The 26942-nt window shown below is 49.3% G+C and overlaps 2 protein-coding genes across 2 annotated transcripts in view; both read left to right on the top strand.

Moving 5' to 3' along the window:
- Positions 1-611: 611 nt before the first annotated feature.
- LOC148323977 (titin-like) lies at positions 612-21626 on the top strand. The gene is made up of 9 exons (XM_088314504.1): positions 612-879; positions 1503-2090; positions 2170-2274; positions 2350-2547; positions 2683-2979; positions 3064-3651; positions 3756-4058; positions 4142-21235; positions 21316-21626. The coding sequence occupies exons 1-9, from the start codon at positions 612-614 to the stop codon at positions 21624-21626; spliced, it is 19752 nt and encodes a 6583-aa protein (XP_088170630.1).
- A 100-nt stretch (positions 21627-21726) lies between these two features.
- The window catches only part of LOC148323976 (titin-like), a 28062-nt gene continuing 22846 nt past the window's right edge, over positions 21727-26942 (top strand). The window contains exons 1-10 of the mRNA XM_088314503.1: positions 21727-22297; positions 22391-22693; positions 22778-23074; positions 23145-23432; positions 23522-23821; positions 23902-24053; positions 24149-24299; positions 24378-24677; positions 24759-26525; positions 26614-26907. Of these exons, the coding sequence (XP_088170629.1) occupies positions 21727-22297; positions 22391-22693; positions 22778-23074; positions 23145-23432; positions 23522-23821; positions 23902-24053; positions 24149-24299; positions 24378-24677; positions 24759-26525; positions 26614-26907 (4423 nt within the window). The remainder of the gene's footprint in view (positions 22298-22390; positions 22694-22777; positions 23075-23144; positions 23433-23521; positions 23822-23901; positions 24054-24148; positions 24300-24377; positions 24678-24758; positions 26526-26613; positions 26908-26942) is intronic.

Here is a 26942-nt window from a genome sequence, read left to right as displayed (position 1 = left end):
CGAAAACTTTAATTTTCCCAAAGCTAACGTACGGAGGACTCATTGGTTTATTAGCTGTCTTTTATCATCACAACTGTGCACTGTGGGTGTTCACTTAAAAAAAAAATTCAAACGCCCTAACTAAATGAAGCTGTTGCGGCATGCTGCCTTTGATTCCACTCCCCAATTCCTCCACTGTAGATTCTCCTGGACCGCCTCAGAATCTCACTGTGAAGGAAACCTCCCTAAACCATGCCTGCATCACCTGGGACGCCCCATTGATTGATGGCGGCAGTCCGGTCAAGAGCTACATCGTGGAGAAGCGGCTGGCTGAAAGGAAGGCCTGGACTTGTGTGTCAACTGAGTGTCACAAGATCTCGTACAGGATTCCCAACCTGGAGGCAGGACAGGCCTACTGCTTCAGAGTTCTGGCTGAGAACGCTTACGGCATCGGAGAGGGCTGTGAGACCGCCGGCAGCGTGCGAGCGTCAGGTATGCGGGTTCCCTGATTTGTCTGTGTGTCATGTCTATAAAGAAACTTGACCTTAAAAAAGAAAGAAGGAAAAACCCTTTCTTACTGGAACAGCAGTCATTCTAATTTTGATGCTCCTCCAGAGCAACCTGGTCCAGTGATGGAATTGAAGGCCAAGAAGACCACCAAAGATTCCATTACTCTAGCCTGGAAAAAGCCCGTCAGTGATGGTGGCAGCCACATCAGCGCCTATATCGTGGACCAGAGTGAAGGCGGGAAGTGGAAGCAGATTTCCAAGGGCAAGAACACCTCACTGACGCTTGGAGAGCTCACAGAGGGCAAGGAATACTTGTTCCGAGTCAAGGCACTCAATGAGTCCGGAGAGGGACCGCCCTCTGAGATCACGGCTGTTGCCAAGGACCAGTTTGGTAAGAATCCATGACTGTAGCCTGCTTTCATGATCTCACAGTAAACTGGCATTTATCGTTCCAGACCTAAACCTTAATTGGTGGAAATCTGCAATATAGAAAGACTTCAAAAGATTTTTCACTTCCCACTACACATTTAAACTGTTGAATACATACTTTGTAAAGCGTTGGAGCAGCTGTTCTTTCTCTCTCGCTCGCACATTTCTCCAACTAAGATCTGAGCATAATGCTAACATATAATGTGAAAGGCCTAAGATAGCCTACCTTGGTGCTTTGAAAGAACACAGACGCTAAACACCGATAACAGAAATTAGCATCAGTCTTACAATAAATAAAAACCTTGAAACAACTGCTTCTTCAATGCGCAAAGCAGAGGAACACATATAAGCTGCATATATTTTATTTCGCAATTATGTGGCATCATTTCCAGAGCTAGCGCTCATGCTGCTCAACGCATTGCACCACAACGTGGTACTACACTGAAGGAGCTTAAGTCTAAATTCGGTCTTGCCTCCATAGTGTAGAAAGACATGAATGTTTTTTTTTTAAATCCTGGCTGCGGCTGGGGAACATGGAATCTGTATCTTCAGTGTCCTCAACATGGCAACACCTTTGCTCTCCAGTGCTACCTGATTGCAACCTGAGCTGTCTGCATGACGGTTGCTACGTGGTGAAGGAGGGGACTACCGCCCGCATCAACATCCCCATCAGTGGTGTGCCGTACCCCACAGCCACATGGAAAAGGGGCGACGTTGCGCTCGGCGACACCGGGCGGATGTGTGTTGAGGCGTCCCAAGGTATTACCACTCTTCTGATTAGAGACTGCCAGAGAGGAGACACGGAAGTCTACACCATCAACATCAGGAATAGTTTGGGCTCCAAGGACTGTAAGTTGCAGCTCAAGGTAGTGGGAAAACCGGGCATCTGCACCGGCCCCATCAAGTTTGATGAGATCACAGCCGACGGCATCACCCTGGAATGGGGGCCGCCCAAAGATGACGGAGGTGCAGAGGTGTCCAACTACATTGTGGAGAAAAGGAGGACAACAGACAACAAATGGGCCACGGTGGCTTCCGCAATCCAAAAAACCACCATGAGAGTCATACGTCTCCACGACGGAGTGGAGTACTTCTTCAGAGTGTTCGCTGAGAACAAGTACGGAATTGGAGAGCACCTGAGGTCAGACGCCGTCATCGCGCAGCATCCTTTCAGTGAGTATCCAAGACGGAACCTAAATAACCTTAGGTGGTTAATTTCGCTGAAAAATATTTCTTTTGTCGCTGCCCCCAGATGTCCCAGAGGCGCCAGCACCTCCAGAGATAATGAGCATTCGCCATGAGTCGGCCATCCTAACCTGGGCTGATCCCAAAGACACGGGCGGCTCCCCAATTACAGGTAACTGGGTGCCATTATGTCCTCGGTGCAAAGCTGAAATCTGCAACACCAAGCTGACTGTGTGATTGTGTGCAGGCTATCATGTGGAGTTTAAGGAGAGGAACAGTCTGATGTGGAAACGAGCCAGCAAGACTCCTCTCAGATTGAAGGAGTGTCGGGTCACGGGACTGACCGAGGGCCTGGAGTACGAATTCAGGGTGCTGGCCATGAACATGGCAGGTCTCGGGAAGGCCAGCAGAGCTACTGAGGCTGTTGTTGCTCTGGATCCCATTGGTGAGTTTTGAGATCAGTCAGTCAGTCAAACTTTATTTCTATTGTATTTTTCATACGTAAAATGCAACTCGGCGACACTTTACATTTTCGCGCCTGGCAGAAAAAGACTCCAGTGATGTCTTTGTCTTCTGTTAGATCCTCCTGGAAAGCCTGACGTCATCAATGTCACCAGGACATCAGTCACTCTTATTTGGACTCCACCCAAATATGACGGCGGCTATAAACTGACCGGCTACATGGTAGAGAAGCTAGAGGCTGGCGGTAAGGCCTGGATGAAGGCCAACCACGTCAACATTCAAGGATGCGCCTTCACCGTCACTGACCTGATAGAGGGAGCTCAGTATAAATTCCAAGTCAGGGCCAAGAACTCTGCCGGTGCTATTAGTCTTCCCTCAGAAACGACTGATCTGTTAACTTGCAAGGATGAGTATGGTAAGCTGGTTTTGATTGATGTCACCATTTATTTTTGAATGTTTCAGCCTGCAATGTAACATTTTGCATCACGTGATTTCTCAGAACCCCCGAGCATCACTATTGACCCAGACATGAAGGATGGCCTATCAGTCCGTGCAGGAGATACAATTGTGGTCTCGGCTTGCAAGATTGTCGGCAAACCTCCACCCACCGCTGTCTGGTCAAAGGCCGGCCGTGAACTCAAGAACTCCGACATTGTCAACATCACTAGCACTCCAACCTCTTCCACTGTGGCAATCAAGTATGCCAGCAGGAAGAACACTGGGGAGTACACCATCACCGCCAGTAACCCGTTTGGCATCAAAGAAGAACACGTCAAAGTCAAAGTTCTGGATGTTCCTGGACCTCCGGGGCCCATTGAAGCCAGTAACATTTCTGCTGAAAAGTGCACCCTTACATGGCTTCCACCAGAGGAGGATGGAGGTTGCGCTATTAAGTCGTACATCCTTGAGAAGCGAGAGACCAGTCGCCTGCAGTGGACCAAGCTGGCTGAAAACGTCATGGACTGCAGATGTGTTGCCAGCAAACTGATCAAAGGCAATGAGTACATCTTCAGGGTGTCTGCTGTCAACCAATATGGCACTGGCGACGCAAGCCTGTCTGGTCCCGTCAAAATGGTTGACAGTTATTGTAAGTTCAGTCAATATTATTGATGTTTGAAGGTGCCTATCATAAACTTGCTGTCTGGGTCACATTTTCATCACTAAAAATGACAATCAACTTTGCACCCGTAGGTCCACCAGGTCCACCATCAACTCCAGAAATTGATAACGTCAGCAGGAACTCTGTCACAATTTCATGGAAGAGACCAGTGCGGGATGGGGGCAGTGACATCAGGGGGTACCTTGTAGAAAGGAAAGAGAAGCGAGGAATGAGGTGGGTCAGGGCTTCTAAGAGAACGGTACCAGACCTGCGCTTCAAGGTGCAAGGCCTAAGCGAAGGGGTCGAGTACGAATTCAGAGTGACTGCTGAGAACAAGGCTGGCTTCGGAGAACCCAGTGAGCCTTCGCATCCGGCATTGACCAAGGACATCGTGTGTACGTAATTCAAGAATAATAATCATCTTGTTTGAGCCACATGATGTCGTTTTCTTCAACAAGTTCTTTTTCCTGTTCATCAGATCCACCAGGCCCTCCTTCCAACCCAAGGATTACCGACACCACTAAAACGTCTGCCACTTTCACGTGGGGCCGACCCCACTATGATGGCGGTCTACCAGTGGATGGCTACATTGTGGAGTATAAAAAGGAAGGCCATGATGACTGGGAGACAGAGACAGAGTACCACCTGAAGGCTACTGTATATGTTATCGGAAAATTGCAGAAGGGAGGCAGATACAATTTCAGAGTCAGAGCTGTCAACTCAGAGGGGGTTGGAGAACCTGCAGAGGTTGAAAAAGTAACAGAACTTGTGGACCAGGAGTCCGTTCCAGACTTTGAGCTGGACGCAGAACTCCGGAAATCCCTGGTAGTCAGGGCCCGCACGTCAATCCGTATTTTTGTTCCCATCCGAGGCCGTCCTGTTCCAGATGTTACCTGGAGTAAAGATGATGTCAATCTGAAAATGCGCGCACATATTGACACAACCGAGTCATACACCCTGCTGGTCATTCCTGATTGCACTAGATATGATGCCGGAAAGTACAATTTGTGCCTGGAGAACGTTGCTGGAAAGAAGACAGGCTTTGTAAACGTGAAGGTTCTGGACACGCCGGGGCCCCCGGTTAATCTCAAACCCAGAGAGATTGCTAAAACAAGTATCACCCTTCAGTGGGAGATCCCCATTATTGACGGTGGCTCTAAGATTCACAACTACATAATTGAGAAGAGAGAGGCCACAAAGAAGGCCTACACTGTCGTGAGTACCGCCTGGCAGAAGTGCTCTTTCAAGTTCACTGACCTGGAGGAGGGAGCTTACTACTACTTCCGAATCTCTGCTGAAAATGACCTGGGTGTTGGTGAGCCCGCTGAAACCTCTGAACCAATCAGGGCTTCTCAGGCTCCTTCCCCACCAGAAAACCTGTACATCACAGATGTTAAGGGTGACGGTGCCAGCTTGGCGTGGACCAAACCTCTTCATGACGGTGGGAGCCTGATCACCGGGTATGTCATTGAGGCCCAGAAGACGGACACTGAGCAATGGCTCCATGTTGCTGCCATCAAGGCTCTGGACTACACTGTGACTAATCTAATTGAGGGAGAAGAATACACTTTCCGTATAATGGCAGTCAATGCTTCGGGTAGAAGCGATCCACGTGAGAGCAGACCGGCAATTATCAAAGAGCAAACATCAGGTCCATCATTTGACTTACGTGGTGTCTACCAGAAGACCGTCATTGCCAAGGCTGGGGACCGTGTTAAGGTAGAAATTCCAGTACTCGGAAAACCTAGACCGGTTGTTTCTTGGAAGAAAGGAGACACGGTTCTAAAAGAGACACAAAGAATTAACATTGAAAGCACAGCAACATCAACCATCCTCAACATTAGTGAAATCAAGAGGACTGATGGAGGCCAGTATTCAATGACAGGAAAGAACATGCTTGGCACGGTGACCGATACAATCACAGTATTAGTCCATGATATTCCAGGTCCACCCACTGGTCCTATCAAGATGGATGAGGTGTCATCCGATTATATCCTTATGTCCTGGGAGGCTCCTGAAAATGATGGAGGTGTTCCCATCAACAATTATATTGTTGAAATGCGGGAGACCACTGGTACTTCCTGGGTGGAGTTAGCAGCCACTGTCATACGCACCACATTTAAGGCAGCTCGGCTCATCACTGGAACTGGATATCAGTTCCGTGTTAAGGCCCAAAATCGATATGGCATTGGACCATCCATTGTCTCTGAGCCAGTGGTGGCTGCCTATCCGTTTGATGTCCCAGGCCAGCCAGGGTCTCCTGTTGTCACATCTTACAATAAGGATGCCATGACTCTGAGCTGGAACGAGCCATCTTCGGATGGAGGCAGTCCCATTCTGGGCTACCACGTGGAACGAAAAGAGAGGAACAGCATTCTGTGGCAGAGGATCAGCAACGCTCTTGTGGTCGGGAACATCTTCAAATCAACTGGCCTGGTTGATGGAATTGAATATGAACACCGTGTTATTGCTGAAAATTTGGCTGGTCTCAGCAAACCCAGCAAACCGTCTGACCCATTGTATGCTCTGGACCCGGTGGATCCACCAGGCAGACCTTTGGCACTGAACATCACCAGACATGAGGTGACTGTTTCCTGGACCAAACCAGAGGCAGACGGAGGATTTTCCATCACCGGATACACTGTGGAGAGGCGAGAACTGCCAAATGGGCGCTGGCTCAAAGCCAACTTCAACAACATCCTCGAGACGGTCTACACAGTCAGTGGACTGATTGAAGACGCGGTTTATGAATTCCGTGTGTTTGCTCGCAACTCAGCAGGGGCTGTGAGTGCCCCTTCTCAACCTTCAGAAGCCATCACATGCAGGGATGACATTGAAGAGCCCCGGCTCAACATCGAGCCCATTTACAGTAGTAATGTTGTCGTCATGGCAGGAGAAGTGTTTACACTGGAGGCCAATGTGACGGGTCGACCCATCCCCTCACTTGTTTGGACCAAGGACGGGAAGGAACTCGAAGATACCGGCAAGTTGGAGATCAAGACGTCTCCTTTCCACACAACTCTGATCAACAAAGACTCTTTGAGAAGAGATGGTGGCGCATTCAGCCTTACTGCCAGTAACCCGGGCGGCTTTGCGAAATTCACTTTCAATGTCAAGGTCCTTGATAGACCTGGACCGCCCGATTCCTTAACTGTTACTGACATTGCTGCAGAGAAGTGTGTCCTCAACTGGCTGCATCCAACACATGACGGCGGTGCCAAGATTGAATACTTCATCATTCAGAAGCGTGAAACCAGCAGGTTGGCCTGGACAAACGTGGCCACAGATCTCCAAGTAAACAGGTACAAGGTCACCAAGCTTCTTAAGGGAAATGAGTATGTCTTCAGAGTCATGGCTGTGAATAAGTATGGCATTGGCGAGCCAGTAGAGTCCCTGCCTGTCATATGTGCCAATCCCTACGTTCCCAGTGACCCGCCCTCGCAGCCTGAGGTCACAACCATTACCAAAGACTCAATGGTGGTCTGTTGGGAGCGCCCCGAACACGACGGAGGTAGCAGAATCAACACTTACGTAATCGAGAGAAGGGATAAGACTGGACTGCGCTGGGTCAAGTGCAACAAAAGGACTGTAACCGACCTTCGATTCAAGGCCTCCGGCCTTACACCGGGCCACGAGTATGAGTTCAGAATTTTTGCTGAGAACAATGCCGGACTGAGCCAGCCAAGTCCCTCAAGTCCGTTCTACAAAGCCATGGACACAATCTTCCAGCCTGGACCTCCAGGGAACCCTAGAATTCTAGACACAACCAAGTCTTCCATCACCCTTGCTTGGAATAAGCCCGTCTATGATGGTGGTTCTGAAATCACAGGCTACATTGTGGAGACCTGCCTGCCAGAAGAGGATGAATGGATCATTCACACTCCTAAGAAGGGATGGACAGCGACCTCGTTCACTATCACTGGTCTGAAAGAGAACCAAGACTACAAAATCAACATCTGTGCCACCAACTGTGAAGGTGTGGGAGAACCTGCCGCTGTCCCCGGAACGCAGAAAGCTGAAGATAGGTTACTACCTCCTGAAATTGAACTTGGAGCGGATCTCCGTAAAGTGGTCTGCATCAGAGCCTGTGGCACACTCAGACTCTTTGTGCCTATTAAAGGAAGGCCGGCACCTGACGTCAAATGGTCAAGGGAGCACGGGGAGTCCCTGGACAAAGCTAACATTGAAGTCACATCATCATTTACCACTCTTCAAGTTGAAAATGTTGACAGGTTTGATGGTGGCAAATACATGGTCACTGTGGAAAATGCCTCTGGAAGTAAGACGGCTTTTGTTAACGTCAGGGTGCTAGACACCCCCGGAGCCCCTCAAAACCTTCTCATCAAGGAGGTTACCAAAGACTCAGTCTCGCTCATTTGGGATGCGCCTTTAATTGATGGTGGCTCCAGAGTCCGTAATTACATTGTTGAGAAGCGTGAGTCAAACAGAAAGGCCTACTCCACGGTTTGCGCAAACTGCCACAAATCCAGCTGGAAAGTTGGAGAACTGGAGGAAGGAAAGATGTATTTCTTTAGAGTTCTGGCTGAGAACGAATATGGCATCGGCCTCCCAGTGGAGACGTTTGACCCCGTTAAGGTGTCAGAGAGACCCCTACCTCCAGGAAAGGTGTCCCTCCGTGAGGTTACAGGCACAAGTGTTACTCTCACCTGGGAGAAGCCTGACCATGATGGTGGCAGCAGGATCACTGGCTACATTGTTGAGATGCAGGGTAGTGAAAGTGAAAAGTGGACTCAGGTTATGGCAGTTAAGACCAACGAGGCGGTTGTAACCGGTTTAACACAGGGAGAGGAGTACATGTTCCGTATATCGGCAACCAATGAAAAGGGAGTTAGTGATCCACGTGCTCTCAGCATGCCTGTGGTGGCCAAAGATCTGGTTATAGCGCCAACATTCAAATTGTCTTTCAGCATGTTTAGTGTGCTTGCAGGAGATGATCTGAAGATTGACGTACCATATGCTGCCTGCCCCAAAGCAACAGCAACTTGGTTTAAAGACGGCCTCGTCCTCAAGGAGACAACCAGAGTTAATGCTGAAAGCACAGAAAAGAACCTTCTTCTGGTCATTAAGGAGGCCTGCAGAGATGATGTGGGCACATATTCCATCAAACTTATTAACACAGCTGGAGAGGCGACTACAGACATAAATGTGGTGGTACTAGACAAGCCAGGCCCTCCAACTGGCCCAATCAAGCTGGATGAAGTCACCGCAGACAGTGTGGTCTTGTCCTGGAATCCACCGGAGTACGATGGTGGCTGTAGCATCAACAATTATGTTGTTGAGAAAAGAGACACGTCAACCACAAACTGGCAGATCGTATCAGCTACAGTGGCCAGAACCACCATAAAAGCTGTACGTCTGAAGACCGGATGTGAGTACCAATTCAGGATTGCCGCAGAGAATCGATATGGCAAGTCCTCGGCATTGCTCTCTGAAACCATAGTGGCTCAGTATCCATTCGACGTACCCGCTTCACCTCGTTCCGTGGTTGTCCAGTCAGCCACCAAGGAGAGCATGCTGGTCGTATGGGATAAACCCAGCAGTGATGGTGGAAGTAAAATCCTGGGCTACCACCTTGAGCTCAAAGAGAAAAACAGTATTTTGTGGGTGAAGCAGAACAAACAGCTTATCCCTGAGGCCCGATTCAAAGTAGTTGGCCTGGAAGAGGGTATTGAATATGAGTTCAGAGTTTATGCTGAGAACATTGTCGGCCTTAGCAAAGCAAGCATTGTGAGTGAATTGCAGGTAGCCAGAGACCCTTGTGACAGACCAGGAAAGCCGGAGGCTGTTATTGTAACCAGAAACCAGGTGACCCTCAAATGGTCCAAACCTGAGTATGATGGTGGCATAAAAATCACCGGATATGTGGTGGAGAAGAAGGAAGGAGCAGGACGGTGGATGAAGGCCAGTTTCGCCAACGTCATTGAGACTTCCTTTGTTGTCACGAGTCTCACTGAAGATCAGATTTATGAGTTCCGTGTCATTGCCAAAAATGCAGCGGGTGTCAGCAGTCAACCATCTGACTCTACTGGAGCAATCACTGCCAAGGATGAGGTGGATCCACCCCAAATTGACCTGGATGCCAAATACTCCCAGGCTGTGATTGTGAATGCTGGAGAGTCATTCAGGCTTGAGGCAACTATCTCCGGCAAACCTGTACCCACGGTACACTGGCTGAAGGACGGTCAAGTCATGAGTGAAGCAGCACGCCTGGAAGTCAAGAACACAGACTTTTTAGCCTGTATAATTGTCAAAGAAGCCATTCGTGTTGATGGAGGCCAGTATACTTTGCTGGTGAAGAATGTGGGCGGAGAGAAATCTGTGAATATTAATGTCAAAGTTCTGGACAGGCCAGGTCCACCTGAGGGCCCTATTTCAATCTACGGTGTCACAAGTGAGAAGTGCTCCATTTCCTGGAAATCACCTTTGCAGGATGGCGGTAGTGATGTTTCCCATTACATTGTTGAAAGGAGAGAGACAAGCAGACTGGTTTGGACAGTGGTTGAACAGAAAGTTCAGACCCTGAATCTAAAAATCACAAAGCTTCTTCCTGGTAATGAGTACATCTTTAGAGTCATCGCAGTGAACAAATATGGAGTGGGTGAGCCTCTGGAATCTGAGCCCATGATTGCCAGAAATCCATTTGTCACTCCTAACCCACCAACAGCCGTAGAGGTCTCCACAATTGCCAAAGACTCCATGGTAGTGACCTGGGAACGACCAAGTAATGATGGTGGTAGTGCCATCCAAGGTTATGTTGTGGAGAAACGTGACAAGGACGGTGTTAGATGGACCAGATGCAACAAGCGTAATGTGAGTGAGCTCCGTTTCAGAGTGACTGGGCTCCAAGAAAATCACAGTTATGAATTCAGGGTCTCTGCTGAAAATGCTGCTGGCATGGGAACACCCAGTCTCCCAACAACATATTACAAAGCTTTGGATCCTGTCTTCAAACCAGGCCCGCCAAACAATCCCAAAGTGGTGGACACCTCAAGATCGACCGTTACCCTGACCTGGGGTAAACCCATCTATGACGGTGGCTGTGAAATTCAGGCTTACATTGTAGAGGCGTGTAACAGTGCGTCAGATGAGTGGTTCATGTGTACTCCTTCCTCTGGAATCGCAGAAACATGGTTTACGGTGACAAAGCTCCTAGAGAAGCACGAGTATCAGTTCAGAGTGTGTGCCATCAACAAAATTGGTGTCGGTGAGCAGGCCAATTTTCCAGGAAAAATCACTCTGGAAGAGAAGCTTGAAGCGCCTGACCTGGACCTGGATGCTGATATGAGAAAGATGATCAACATTAGAGCCGCAAGCACACTTAGGCTCTTTGTTCCTGTAAGAGGTCGTCCAGCCCCTGAGGTAAAATGGGGCAAAGCTGATGGGGAGCTGAAGGAGACAGCCCAAATTGATAACACAGATAGCTGTGCGTCACTTGTCATCGAGAACGTGGACAGATTTGACAGCGGCAAATACACGCTTACTGCAGAAAATGCCAGCGGAATAAAGTCTGTCTTCATCAGTGTCAGAGTCCTGGACTCCCCAAGCCCTCCAACTAACCTCTTGGTGAAGGAGATTACCAAGAATTCTGTCACGCTGACATGGGAGCCTCCGCTCCTCGATGGCGGCTCGAAGATTAAGCACTATATCGTGGAGAAGCGAGAGAGCACTCGGAAGGTTTACTCTCCAATCACTATCTGCAATAAGATGACATGGAAAGTGGAATCTCTCCCAGAGGGTGGAATATTCTTCTTTAGAGTGCTGGCTGAGAATGAGTACGGCGTCGGTCTGCCTGCCAAAACGATTGAACCAATTAAGATATCTGAGAAACCACAGCCCCCTGGTAAAGTCAGCGTTGTCGATGTTACACACAGTACTGTCACCTTGACGTGGAAGAAGCCTGCACATGATGGTGGCAGCAGAATAAGCCACTACGAAGTCGAACTGGCTCCGATGGACACCGACTTTTGGTCTGTTTGTGCCAGTGGGAAGGCAACCGAAGCCCTGGTGAGTAACCTGCTGAAGGGAGAAGAGTATCAGTTCAGAGTGGTCGCCGTCAACGACAAGGGCAGGAGCGACCCCAGACAACTGGCTCAGTCAGTTGTTGCAAAGGACCTTGTAATTGAGCCGGCCGTCAGACCCAAAATGAGTAGCTACAGTGTTCAAGTGGGACACGACCTCAAAATCGAAGTGCCAGTCGCAGGCCATCCAAAGCCAACCATCACTTGGTCCAAGGATGGAGTCCTCCTCAAGCAGACTACCAGAGTAAATGTCAGAGATTCACGACAACAGACCACACTGACTATAAAGGATGCCACCAGAGAAGATGGAGGCATGTACACCATTACTGTTGCCAATGATCTGGGATCCAAGGAAGCCACTGTTGAGGTTATCACTTTGGATAAGCCCGGACCACCTACGGGACCTGTCAAATTAGAGGATGTCAGTGCAGAGAGCATCACACTTAAATGGGAACCTCCTACTTACACAGGCGGTTGCCAAATATCAAACTATGTTGTCGAGAAACGGGATACCACCACCACCAACTGGGTAGTGGTGTCTGCCACTGTGGCAAGATCAACCCTCAAAGTAGGCAATCTGAAGACGGGTGCTGAATATCAATTCCGAATCTACGCCGAGAACAGATATGGCAAGAGTTATGCCATTGATTCCGACCCGGTTGTGGCGCAGTATCCATTCCAAGAGCCTGGGCCACCGGGTACACCGTTTGTATCTTCATACGCCAGAGACTACATGAGAGTGGAGTGGCACAAATCTCCATCTGACGGAGGCAGCGCTATCTTGGGCTATCATCTTGAAAGGAAAGAGAAGAACAGCATACTTTGGACCAAGATTAACAAGACTCTCATCCAAGACTGCAGGTTCAAATCCACTCCTTTGGAGGAAGGCATTGAGTATGAATACAGAGTCTATGCTGAGAACATAGTTGGCATTGGAAAATGCAGTAAAGTGTCGGAGGTCTATGTGGCCCGTGATCCGTGTGATGCTCCTGGCTGTCCAGTAGCACTAATAGTGACCAGACACTCTGTGAAGCTCAGGTGGGCGGCCCCACAGTACAACGGCGGAAGTCTAGTAACTGGCTATGTCGTGGAGAAACGTGATCTTCCTGAAGGAAAGTGGATGAAGGCCAGTTTTGCAAATGTCATGGACCTTGAATTCACAGTGACCGGCTTGACAGAAAACAGCAAATATGACTTCAGAGTCATTGCAAGAAATGCAGCCGGTGCTGTCAGCAAGCCTTCTGAGAGCACTGGATCCATCACAGCAATAGACGAAGTTGACCCGCCCAACTGTGAGATGGAGGCCATGTACAATCAAACCCTTGTCGTCAATGCTGGGGACACATTCAGTTTGGAGGCCAACGTGTCCGGGAAACCCATTCCCACGGCTCAGTGGTTTAAGGGCGATGTCGAAGTGGAAAACTCGGCCAGAGCCGAGATTAAAAATACAGACTTTAAAGCTCTTCTTGTTGTGAAGGACGTCATCAGAGTGGACGGTGGGCAGTACACACTGGTACTGACCAACGTGGCAGGCAGCAAGACTGTGCCGTTCAGCGTAAAGGTCCTCGACAGACCAGGTCCATCAGAGGGACCTCTTACCGTCAGCAATGTCACTGAGGAGAAGTGCTCCCTGTCGTGGCTTCCACCAAGGCACGATGGTGGCAGCAGCATTTCTCACTACATCATTCAGAAGAGAGAGACAAGCCGAATGGCATGGACTGTGGTCTCCAGTGACTGCGGAGCCACCATGTTCAAGGTCACCAAACTCTTGAAAGGAAACGAATATATCTTCAGGGTCATGGCAGTCAACAAATACGGTGAAGGTGAGCCTTTGGAATCGGTGCCAGTTCTCATGAGGAATCCATTTGTCCCGCCAGGTGCACCTCGGGATATTGAGATCACCAACATTACCAGGGACTCTATGACTGCCTGCTGGAACCGACCTGAGACCAACGGAGGCAGTGAAATTGTTGGCTACATTGTGGAAAAGAGAGACCGGGCTGGCATAAGGTGGACCAAGTGCAACAAGCGCAGGGTAACAGACTTGCGTTTCAGAGTCACAGGACTAACGGAGGACCATGAATATGAATTCAGGGTTTCTGCTGAGAATGCAGCTGGCGTGGGTCAATCAAGCCCTTCAACACCTTACCTGAAAGCCTGTGACCCCACTTTTGAGCCTGGCAGCCCCACCAATGTTCATGTGATAGACACCACAAAGGACTCCATAAATCTGGCATGGCACAGGCCCATATATGATGGTGGCTGTGAGATTCAAGGTTACGCTGTTGAAATCATGAAGGCTGATGAGGAGGAGTGGACGATTTGCACGCCACCTTCTGGAGTAAATGTCACCAAGTTTACCATCAACAAGTTGACTGAGCATCAGGAATACAAAGTGCGCGTCTGTGCCATCAACAAGCTGGGCATTGGGGAGCCAACCGAAGTCCTGGGCGTAGTTACACCTGTCGATAAAATGAATGCTCCAGAGATGACCCTAGATGCAGAACTGCGAAAGGGAATTATTGTCCGTGCGGGAGCCCCATTGACAATTGGCATTCCATTTAAGGGTCGTCCTACACCTGAGATTAGCTGGGCCAAGGAGGACAGTGAACTGCCCAGTAAAGTTCAACTTGAGATGGGAGAAGACTACACGCAGCTCTCCATCAATATCTGTGATAGACATGACGCCGGAAAATACATCCTTAATCTGCAGAACAGCGCTGGCACCAAATCTGCATTTGTGTCCGTCAAAGTTCTGGACACTCCAGGAGCGCCCATGAACCTCACCGTCAAAGATATTAAACGGGAGAGTGTCACCCTGAGTTGGAAGCCCCCACTTATTGACGGTGGTGCAAGAATAAAGAATTACTTGGTTGAAAAGCGTGAGTCCAACAGGAAGGTTTACGCAAATGTGGACAACAAGTGCACAAAGACTAGCTATCGAGTTACTGGCCTCGCAGAGGGAACAATCTACTACTTCAGGGTCCTTGCCGAAAATGAATTTGGTGTAGGACTACCAGTCGAGACAACAGACTCGGTTAAGACCTCTGAGCCTCCTCTCTCCGTTGGTAAAGTCACTTTAACCGAAGTCACTAAAACAACTGCCTCGTTGTCATGGGAGAAACCAGTCCATGACGGAGGCAGCAGGATTATCGGTTACTACATTGAAATGCAATCTATGGACTCTGAAGAATGGGTGGTAGCCACCACAACCAAGACTTGCGAAGGAATGGTCACAGGCCTCACTGCCGGACACGAATATCTTTTCAGAGTATCTGCCTTCAATGACAAGGGTAAGAGTGACCCCAGGCCTCTTGCTGCACCGGTCATAGCCAAGGATTTGACCATGTTGCCCGGATTCAGGATGAGATTCGACACTTACAGTTTGCAAAGTGGTGAAGATTTGAAAATTGAGATTCCAGTGACTGGACGTCCAGTGCCTAAAGTGGAGTGGAAGAAAGAAGGACAGGCTCTTAAAGAGACGACCAGGCTTAACGTATCTGGTACACCTACATCAACAAAGCTGTGCATCAAGGATGCAAAGCGGGAGGATTCAGGCAAATATACCATCACAGCCAGCAGCAATGTCGGAACTGCAACAGAAGAGATTACTGTAATCATTCTCGATAAACCGGGCCCGCCCACTGGTCCTGTGAAGATTGACGAAGTGAGCTCCAATTATGTAACAATCTCCTGGGAACCACCAACGTATACTGGCGGCTGTCAGATTAACAACTACATTGTGGAGAAGAGAGACACCACCACAACAGCTTGGCAGATTGTGTCTGCGACCATCGCAAGAACAACCATCAAAGTCAGCAACCTGAAGACTGGCGTGGAATATCAGTTCAGAGTGTCTGCTGAGAACAGATATGGAAAGAGTTCTGCTATTGTCTCACCACAAGTCATGGCTCAGTATCCATTCAGCGTACCTGATGCACCAATGGCACCCTTTGTAACTGCTGCGACCAAGGACAGCGTGGTCGTTGAGTGGAAGCCACCCGCGAACAATGGTGGAAGTCCCGTTCTTGGGTACCATCTGGAAAGGAAGGAGAAGAACAGCCTCTTGTGGACTCAGCTCAACAAGCTGCTCATCCCTGATGCACGTTTCAAGACGGCAGATCTGGAGGAGGGCATTGAGTATGAATTCAGGGTTTATGCAGAAAACATTGCCGGACTGAGTCCAGTTAGCAAGGTCTCAGATAGCACAGTGGCTCGGGATCCCTGCGACCCACCGGGTACTCCAGAGGCCATTGAAATAACACGGAACCATGTAACGCTTAAGTGGACCACTCCACCGTATGACGGAGGTAGCGTGATTACCGGCTACCTGATTGAAAGGAGGAAACACCCTGATACACGCTGGATGAAGGCCAGCTTTACCAACATAATTGATACCCAGTTCACTATCACTGGCCTGACTGAGGACTGCGTTTATGAGTTCAGAGTTGTTGCCAAGAACGCAGCTGGCATATCCAGCCGTCCCTCTCCAAGCACAGGAGAAATAACTGCCAAGGATGAAATTGAGGCCCCTGAAGCAACCATGGATTCTAAATTCAAGGATTTAACGGTTGTTCATGCTGGTGAGACTTTCATCATTGATGCAGACTACACCGGCAAGCCTCTGCCTCAGGTCATCTGGTTGAAGGATGGAAAGGAGATTGACAAGACTACGCCAAGAATGGAGATCAAGACTACACTTACACGCACTGTCTTGACCGTGAAGGATTGCATCCGAACAGATGGCGGACACTTTGTTCTCAAACTTGTGAATGTCGGAGGAGTCAAGATGATCCCAGTTAACGTGAAGGTTCTGGATAGACCCGGGCCACCAGATGGCCCGCTGGAGGTCAAAGGTGTCACTGCTGAAAAGTGTTATCTGCACTGGAACCATCCCTCGCAGGACGGCGGAGCCGGCATTTCACACTATATCATTGAGAAGCGAGAGACCAGCCGTTTGTCGTGGACTATGGTGGAGCCCAAGATTCAAGCCATCAGCTATAAAGTTACCAAACTGCTGCCTGGAAATGAGTACATCTTCCGAGTCACGGCTGTCAACAAATACGGTGTTGGAGAACCACTAGAATCAGAGCCAGTTGTTGCACGCAATCCGTTCACCTCTCCAAGTGCGCCGTCGATGCCAGAGGCCGGTGCAGTCACCAGGGACTCCATTGTGCTTACCTGGGAAAGGCCGGAGAGCAACGGAGGAGCCGAGATTGAGGGCTACATCCTGGAAAAACGTGACAAAGATGGCATCCGATGGAGCAAATGCAACAAGAAACGGTTGACTGACCTGAGGTTCAGATGCACGGCTCTCACAGAGGGCCACTCTTATGAATTCAGGGTCTCTGCTGAAAATGCCGCTGGCATGGGCATGCCCAGTCCACCAACTCAGTACATCAAGGCATGTGATGCCATATACCCACCAGGACCTCCAAACAACCCGAAGGTCACTGACCATTCCAGCACAACAGTCTCCTTGACCTGGACTAGGCCTATATATGACGGCGGAGCGCACATCTGTGGTTATATTGTTGAAATGAAGGAGGCTGCACTGGATGAATGGGTCATTTGCACCCCACACACTGGTGTGCAGGCTACTAACTACACAGTGAAAAAACTGAGGGAGAACACCGAATACAATTTCCGCATCTGCGCCGTTAACTGTCAGGGTGTGGGTGAACATGTAGACCTGCTCGGTTGTGTCATCGCTGCTGAGAAGCTCGAAGCTCCTGAAATTGAACTCGACTGTGATCTAAGAAAGATGGTCAATGTTAGGGCCACTGCATCCTTGCGTCTGTTTGTCACAATTCGAGGCAAGCCTGAGCCAGAGGTCCGATGGTCAAAGGCAGATGGCACTCTGAATGAGCGTGCCCAGATTGAGGTGACAAGTTCCTACACTATGTTAGTGATTGAGAATGTCGACCGATTTGATACCGGCAAATATGTACTAACGCTGGAGAACATGAGTGGTACTAAATCGGCCTTCATCAATGTCCGAGTCCTGGACTCACCTAGTGCACCAATGAACCTTGAGGTGAAAGATGTGAAAAGAAATTCTGTCTCTCTCTCCTGGGAGCCTCCACTTATCGACGGCGGGGCAAAGATATCTCATTACATTGTGGAGAAGAGAGAGCAGAAGAGAATGGCCTTTACCAGCGTGAGTGCCAATTGTGTGAGGAACTCTTACATGATCTCTGACCTACAGGAGGGAGGCCGGTATTACTTCCGTGTACTGGGTGTAAATGAACTTGGTGTGGGTCTGCCTGCCTCCACGGAACAAGTCAAAGTTTCGGAGGCTCCTTTGCCTCCTGGTAGAGTTCAGCTGGTGGATGTCACCCGTCACACTGTCACGCTGTCCTGGGAGAAACCTGACCATGATGGAGGCAGCAAGATTACAGGCTACATTGTGGAAATGCAGCCCTACGGCGACGAAATATGGAGTTTGTGCAGTGAAGTTAAAACACTGGGGGCCACTGTTGAAGGTCTTACAACAGATGAGGAGTACTTTTTCAGGGTTATTGCAGTGAATGACAAGGGTAGGAGTGACCCCAAACCTCTAGCTGACCCGGTGATGATGAGGGACATCACGATGCAACCTGTCGTCGACCTGCTGTTTAGTACATACAGTGTTAAAGCAGGAGATGACCTGAAGATTGACGTTCCCTTCAAAGGCCGGCCGCAGCCTGAAGTGACCTGGAAGAAAGATGGTCAGGTGCTGAAGCAGACAACCCGAGTCAATGTTCTTACCGCAAAGACTTCATCTAAAATATTCATCAAGGATGCCACCAGGGAAGACGTAGGGAAGTATGAGATCACCCTTACAAATTCTGTGGGCACTACGACAGGTGAAATCTCTGTTATCATCCTGGACAAACCAGGCCCGCCCAGTAACATTAAGCTGGATGAGGTGAGCGCTGACTTCATCTCTTTGTCTTGGGATGCTCCGACCTACGACGGCGGATGCCAGATTAATAATTATGTGGTGGAAAAGAGAGACACGACCACAACCGTATGGCAGATTGTGTCTGCTACCGTTGCCAGGAACTCAATTAAAGTGTCCCGTCTAACTCAGGGAACAGAGTATCAGTTCCGTGTTGCAGCTGAGAACCGATACGGCAAGAGTCACGCTGTTGACTCTGCTCCTGTTGTTGCTCAGTATCCATTTGAAGCTCCAGGCTCCCCTGTCAACATTCGTGTTTCCCATGCCAACAAGTCTGGCATGCTTGTTGTTTGGGACAGACCGATCAAGGATGGCGGAAGCCCTGTTATTGGTTATCACATTGAATGCAAAGACCAAAGCAGCATCCTTTGGACCAAAATGAACAGAGGTCTTCTAGCTGAGAGCCAGTTTAAGATGACTGGCGTTGAAGAGGGCTTGCTCTATCAGTTTAGAGTCTACGCGGAGAACATGGCTGGCATTGGTCCAGGCTCTAAAGCTAGTGAGCCAGTGGCAGCAAGGGATCCATGTGAACCTCCTCGCAACCTTAGAGTGACCAATATCACAAGGACCTCAGTCTCCCTCTTCTGGGAGAGTCCAGAACATGATGGTGGAACCAAGATTACCGGCTACATTGTTGAACGCAAAGAGCTTCCAAATGGCCGCTGGCTGAAATGTAACTTCACCAACCTGCAGGACACTTACTTTGATGTGACAGGCCTAACTGAAGACGTCCAGTATGACTTCCAGGTTATCGCTAAGAATTCTGCTGAGATGTTCAGTGTTCCTTCTGAGAGTACTGGACCTGTAACAGTGAAGGATGACGTAGATCCACCCACTATCATCTTGGAAGAAAAGTTCAGACAACTGCTTGTCATCAAAGCAGGAGAAATTATTCAAATCGACGCTGAAACTACTGGGAGACCACTTCCTGTCGTGTCATGGTCTAAAGATGGAAAGGAAATTGAGGGCAAGGCCAGATGTGAGATCACCACCACCAATTTCACAACTACCCTGCTGGTGAGAGATGCTATCAGGGGGGACTCTGGCCAGTATGTCCTGACTCTGCACAATGTGGCAGGAACCAGGTCTGTGGCTATCAACTGTAAGGTTCTGGATAGGCCTGGACCTTCTTCAGGACCCTTGGCTGTGTCTGGCTTGACAGCTGAAAAATGCACCCTGGCCTGGGGCCCTCCTCGGGAGAATGGCGGCGCTGATATTATGCATTACATTGTCGAAAAACGGGAGACTAGCCGACTGGCTTGGACTCTTGTGCACGGTGACATGAAGGCCACCACCTGCAAAGTCACTAAGTTGCTTAAAGGAAATGAGTACATTTTCAGAGTTAGAGCAGTCAACAAATATGGGGATGGCGAAGCCCTTGAAAGTGAGCCAACAAAGGCCTTGGATCCCTTCACAGTGCCCTCTGCTCCCACTAATGTCGAGGTCACCGCAGTTACGAGCGAAGCGATGACCATCTGCTGGGAAAGACCGATCTTTGACGGGGGAAGCAGCATTGCTGGCTATGTCATCGAAAAGAGAGAGAAAACCGGCCTTCGCTGGTGCCGTGTTAACAAGAAACCGGTTTATGACCTCAGAGTTAAAGCATCACACCTTCGTGAGGGCTGTGAGTATGAATACAGAGTGTTCGCAGAGAATGCTGCCGGGCTCAGCGATCCCAGCATTGCCTGTCCACTCACCAAGGCTGAAGATCCCCAGTTCTTGCCTTCCCCACCGGCCAAGCCCAAGATCATTGACTCAACAAAGACCACTGTTACCCTGTGCTGGAATAAACCACTCTTTGACGGTGGTGCACCTGTGACCGGTTACCGAGTGGAATACAGAAACACTTTGGATGATGAATGGACAGTCGGTGTCCAGAACACCAAGAATACAGAGTTCACAGTGGTGGGACTGGCACCTGGTGCAGAGTACATGTTTGTGGTGAAGTCAATCAACAAGATTGGGGTCAGCGAGCCCAGTCCGGAGTCTGACAAACAGCTGGCTAAGGAACGGGAAGAAGAGCCCGTCTTTGACATAAGCAATGATATGAGGAAAACTCTTATTGTGAAGGATGGAAGCTCCTTCACCATGACAGTGCCCTTCAGAGGCAAACCCATCCCCAGTGTGACTTGGAGCAAGCCAGATGTAGACCTAAGGGTCCGTGCTGTCATTGACACCACAGACACCTTCACGTCAATCACTTTGGAGAAAGCCACTCGCAATGATTCTGGAAAATATACTATCACCTTGTCCAGTGTTGCGGGTACAGCCTCCTTGACCCTCAATGTCAGAGTCCTGGATTCTCCTGGACCTCCGGCATGTGTCGTGGTCAAGGATGTGACCAAGAACTCTGCGACAGTGACATGGGATACTCCAGAGAATGAAGGAGGAGGACCAGTAAAGAACTATCTAGTGGATATTCGTGAGGCCAGTAAGAAGGGCTGGACTCAGTTGACTGACATGTGCCATAGGTTAACATACAAAGTGTCAGACCTGCAAGAGGGCGGGGTGTACTACTTCAGAGTGACCGGCGAGAATGAGTTTGGTATAGGAGTTCCCGCTGAGACCAAAGAAGGAACCAAGATCACAGGTATTGGACTTTTCACGAAATAATGCATCATAGAATGTGACAGGACCAGATCAGCATAACACATTGCTTTGTTTTTCCAGAAAAACCAAGCCCACCTGCAAAACTTGCTGTGACTGATGTGACCAAGGAGAGCATAACCCTGGCTTGGGTCAAACCAGAGCAGAGCGGGGGCAGCAGAATTACGGGATATTTGGTGGAAGCGTTGGAGAAAGGCCAGGAGAAATGGGTCAAGTGCGGAGTAACCAAGTCCTTGCAATACACAGTGTCTGGTCTGAGGGAGAACACAGAGTACTTCTTCAGAGTCCGAGCTGAGAACCACGCTGGATTCAGTGATGTCAAAGAAATGATCACCCCAGTGTTGGTCAAAGACCAAAATGGTAAGTTACAGTGAGATTTTCAACCCATTTGCATGCATTTCACAAAATCCAAGTGATTCCTCAGTTTTCTAAGATTCTCCTTCATCATTTCCTGAAGAATCTCCTGAGGTTACGATGAAGGACTTCCCACACAACACAGTGTATGTCAGAGCTGGCTCCACTCTCAAATGTGAGATTCCGCTTATGGGCAGGCCACTGCCCAAGGTGTCTCTCTCCAAGGACAATGTGATACTCAAGTCAACAATGAGGTTCAACTCTGAGGTCACTCCTGACAGCATTAAAATCACGCTGCGTGAAAGCATCGCAGGAGACTCTGGACGTTACGATATCCTTGCTTCCAACTCAAGTGGCACCACCAAGTCTTTTATTAATATTGTGGTTCTGGACAGGCCCAGTGTTCCGCTGGGACCTGTGGAGCTGTTTGACATCACAGAGGACAGCGTGAGTCTGAAGTGGCTGCCGCCTGCTTATGAAGGTGGCAGTCCCATTACAAACTACATCGTCCAGAAGAGGGAGACGACCACGGCCAGCTGGACGGACGTCTCCTCTGCTGTGGCTCGCTGCACCATCAAAATCCAGAAGCTTACAACAGGCCTGGAGTACCAGTTCAGGATTAGGGCTGAGAACAGATATGGAATCAGCGAGCACATTGACTCACCAACTGTTGCCGTTAGCCTGCCTTACAGTAAGTAGCCATGGCCATTGATTGTTTCATTTTGGTCCGTTGATGTAATGTTTGACAATGACACCGCCTTCATAACTCTTTGTCATCCCACAGCCTTGCCTGGAGCACCCTCCACTCCAGAGGTCACCGCTGTGACCAGGGAGACCATCACTGTTGCCTGGAAGGAGCCCATATCAGATGGAGGAAGTCACGTCTTTGGCTACCATCTTCAGATGAAAGACAGGAACAGCATCCTGTGGCAAAGAGTAAACAGAATGGTCATCAGGGCCACTCATTTCAAGGTCACCAGCATTCACGCCGGACTCATTTATGAGTTCAAGGTGGCAGCTGAGAACGCTGCTGGAATCAGTGAATTCAGCAAAGTTTCTGATGCCGTGCTGGCAATTGACACCTGTGGTAAGTCTCAGTGTCTGAAACTGGATCTTTTTTACTGTTTATGTAGTTGCTGTTGTCTTATGAGGGCCGACTGTCTTCCGGCAGAACCACCCACCAATTTACGCATTAGTGATATCACCAAGAACTCCATCAGCCTGGCCTGGCAGGTGCCTAACTTCGACGGGGGATCCCAGATCACAGGCTACATGGTGGAGAAGAGGGAAGGAGTCAGTGGCAGATGGTCCAAGGCAAACCTAACCAACATCAAAGACACACGTTACACTGTGATTGGCCTGACTCAGGATCAGACCTATGAGTTCAGAGTAATGGCCAAGAACGCGGTAGGTTCCGTGAGCAATCCTTCCATGACAGCTGGACCCGCCACATGTGTTGACACCTTCGGTACGTAAAACCATATTTTAAATGTTCAACTGCCAAGCACAAGTTTTCATAAGATTTATATCACCTTCAGGCGCTCCAGAAATTGAAATACCGGCGGAGTACTTGAACGAGGTGAAGCACAGGGCAGGCTCGGATGTCGAACTCAAGTTTAACATCATTGCGAAGCCTGCTCCCACAATTGAGTGGTTGAAGGATGGAAGAGAACTCAAACACAGTGCCCAGCTCTCCTTTGAACACACCTTTGAATCTACAAGTTTGAACCTGAGGGACACCTCGCGCCTGAACTCTGGTACCTATGATGTCAGGGTGAAGAACTCCCTGGGTTCAGCCTTTGCGGTTGTCAGATTGCTCATCCAAGGTGCTTAAAATCAATTTTTATCATTTTGATGTTAAAAGATTATTATTTTAGGTCCCAACGTGAATGCGTCCCTTGCTTCACAATTACAGACAGGCCAGGGCCCCCTGCTGGAGAGATTCAGTTTAAGAAGGTGACCGCAGACAACATCACCATCATGTGGTCTCCTCCTGCTGATGAGGGTGGTGCCATGGTAACACACTACATTGTGGAAAAGAGGGAGACCAGCAGAGTCATGTGGTCCATCATCTCGGAGAAACTTGCCGAGTGCATCGTTAACGTGCCCAGACTCATCCAAGGAAACGAATACATCTTCAGAGTGCGTGGTATCAACAAGTATGGCGTCGGTGACCCTCTGGAGTCTGAGCCCATCATCGCCAAGAACGTTTTTGGTAGGAAAACTGAAAAAAAACGATGCATGAATTGTCATCTATGTCGTAGTTATGAACTGACCTCCTGTTGTTTTTGGCAGTTCCTCCCAGTGAGCCATCCAAGCCTCAAGTCTCCATGATCACCAAATCAACCATGACAGTGATTTGGGAGAGACCAGCTCTGGATGGAGGCAGCGACATTGATGGTTACTACCTGGAGAAAAGGGAAAAGAAAAGTCTCCAGTGGTTCAAGGTTGGTTTGGGGATAGCTTTGAGGAGATGCTTCTCGTCACTGTTGGCAGCTGCAAAGCTAATGATAATAATGACCGGTTGTGCTTTATTGTGCAGGTGGTGAAAGGTACAATCAGAGACACCAGGCAGAAGGTCACTGGCCTCGTGGAGAACAACGAGTACCAGTACCGAGTATGCGCTGTCAACAAGGCTGGAGCAGGAAACTATTCCGAGGCCTCTGAATTGTACAAGGCCTACGATCCCATTGGTATGGTTTTGCACTTATGACATGATAGAAAGCTGATTTTCCCGTACCACAACTTATGGATCCTTTGTTTACCTTTAGATCTTCCTGGGGAGCCATCCAAATTGCGTGTGGTGGACTCCACAAAGACCTCCATCACTCTGGGATGGGAGAAGCCTGTGTATGATGGTGGCAGTGAGATCACGCACTATTTCCTGGAGCAAATGAACACGGAGGAGCGAGAATGGGCAACGGTCAACCCGCAAGTTAAGACCTGCGAGTATGTGGTTTCTCACCTCAAACCAGCAACCTACTACTTCTTCAGAGTTTCCGCTGTCAATTGCAAGGGCAAAGGAGAGGATATCAAGATGTACCAGCCTGTGCAAGCCAAGGACATCTTGGGTTTGTATCCTCACAAATACAAAATCATCAGGCAAGTTTGCTCAAATCTCAAACCTTTTTTTGAAACTTTTTTCCCAACAGAGGAGGCTGACGTGGACTTGGACATTCCTATGACCACCCATTATACCGCCCGGGCAGGGCGTGATGTGGAGGTGTTTATTCCCCTGAAGGGACGTCCCACCCCTGGCGTCACATGGCGCCGTGGTGAACGCAACATTGCCGCCGACACCCGCTACACCATCACCAGTACCGAGCGCGCTACCACCCTTCTAATTCCCAAGGTCACCCGCGACGACTGTGGCAAGTACCTGCTGGAGATTGAGAATGGGGTGGGAGAGCCCAAGATCGTAACAGTTTCCCTGAAGGTTCTGGACAGTCCGTCCACGTGCCAAAAATTGATGATTAAGAATGTGACCAGAGGACAATTGACACTGAGTTGGGAGGCTCCTCTCATTGATGGTGGTTCACCAGTCACGAAATACATTGTTGAGAAGAAGGGCTCCACTATGAAAGCGTACCAGATGGTCACGCACGAGTGTGCCAATACAAGCTACAAAGTTTCGGGCCTGGAGGAGGACATCGCTTATTTCTTCCGTGTGTCAGCTGAAAATGAGTTTGGTGTGGGTGACACCTGCGAGACCTCGGAGCCTGTCAGAGCTACTGAGACCCCCGGTGCAGTTAAAGACCTGATCATGCTTGATTCCACAAAAACCTCCGTCACCCTGCAGTGGACCAAACCCGAGCACGACGGCGGCAGCCACATCTCTGAATACGTCATCGAGAAGAGAAATGAGAACAACGTCAGCTGGACCTTTGCTACAACTTGTAAGCGCTGCACATGTGAGGTGACAGGACTGCAGGAGGATTCTGAGATGAACTTCAGGGTCTATGCAAAGAATGAGAAGGGCACCAGTGACTTCTCACAGATTGGCCCAATCACAGTGATGGACTTCATCATTTCACCTGAGGCCTGCCTCAGTGACTACCAGAATGGAGAACTGGCTGTTCGTGTCGGTCAGAACATCCACATTGAGCTGCCTTTCAAGGGAAAACCCAGGCCTGCCATCAGTTGGCTAAAAGACAATTTGCCCCTCAAGGAAAGCGACAAGGTCCGCTTCAGAACCACTGACAACAAGACAGCAGTTACAGTCAGAGGTGCCAAGAAGGAGCATGAAGGCCTCTATACCTTGGTTCTGGACAACAGAACTGTGAAGAACTACTTTGACATTGAGGTGACCATTCTTGGACCCCCCTCTGTGCCCATTGGCCCCATCCACTTTGATGAGATCAAGGCCCAGAATATTATCATCTCTTGGAATGAGCCCAAAGAGGATGGAGGTGGCGAGATTACCTGCTACAGTGTGGAGAAGCGCGAGACTTCCCAGGCCAACTGGAAGATGGTCTGCTCAAGCGTGGTCAGAACATCCTTCAAGATTCCAAACCTGGTGAAGGGAACTATGTACCAGTTCAGAGTACGTGCAGAGAACAAATATGGGGTCAGTGAACCACTCATCTCCACAGAAATCCTTGCTCAGCATCAGTACAAACCTCCAGGTGCTCCTGGAAAGCCAGTAGCCTACAACGTGACCAGTGATGGCATGACCATTCGGTGGGAAGCACCAGATTTTGATGGGGGATCCCCCATTCTTGGTTACCACGTTGAGAAAAAAGACAGGAATAGTCTTCTCTGGCAGAAGGTGAACTCCACCATCATCTCCAACAAAGAGTACAGGATCATAAGTCTTTTGGAGGGTCTAGAGTACTCTTTCAGAGTCTATGCGGAGAACAATGCCGGACTCAGCCCTGTTAGCGAACAGAGCAAACACGTACTCGCTATCGCCCCCGTTGGTGAGTACATGTGTCCTATATGTTGAGAATTTATTTATTTGTTCGTAGAAGCAACGGTTGACCTGACATTTTGGGAACTCTTCCTTAGATCCACCTGGCACCCCAGTCTGCATTGACGTGACGCGAGACTCTGTCACTTTGACATGGGACATCCCCAAGCGAGACGGAGGAAGCAAGATTGTGGCCTACAGCGTGGAGAGGCGCCAAGGCAGAGGAAAATGGCTGCGTTGCAACTTCACTGATATCAGTGAGACCCAATTTTCTGTGACTAGTCTGTCTGCCGGAGACAGATTTGAATTTAGAGTGATCGCCCGGAATGCTGTGGGCACTGTCAGCCCCCCGTCCAACTCCTCTGGATACATCATGACCAAGGATGAGAGCAGTATGCATTGTAACATTGGAAAAAATTAAAATATG

Source organism: Idiotropiscis lumnitzeri, chromosome 14 (assembly GCF_059441095.1).
Source record: "Idiotropiscis lumnitzeri isolate Australia: NSW breed Sydney's pygmy pipehorse chromosome 14, RoL_Ilum_1.0, whole genome shotgun sequence".
In the NCBI taxonomy this organism is placed as follows: Eukaryota; Metazoa; Chordata; class Actinopteri; order Syngnathiformes; family Syngnathidae; genus Idiotropiscis; species Idiotropiscis lumnitzeri.
This window is presented reverse-complemented; position numbering and strand designations above follow the sequence as displayed.

What these genes read in the sequence shown, in the direction of transcription:
- LOC148323977 (XM_088314504.1), top strand. Translation starts at nt 612, where the DNA reads ATGGAATTGAAGGCCAAGAAGACCACCAAAGATTCCATTACTCTAGCC. An exon ending in TGTTGCTCTGGATCCCATTG is followed by an intron (nt 2,548 to 2,682) that starts GTGAGTTTTGAG and finishes GTCTTCTGTTAG; the next exon opens with ATCCTCCTGGAAAGCCTGAC. An exon ending in AACTTGCAAGGATGAGTATG is followed by an intron (nt 2,980 to 3,063) that starts GTAAGCTGGTTT and finishes GTGATTTCTCAG; the next exon opens with AACCCCCGAGCATCACTATT.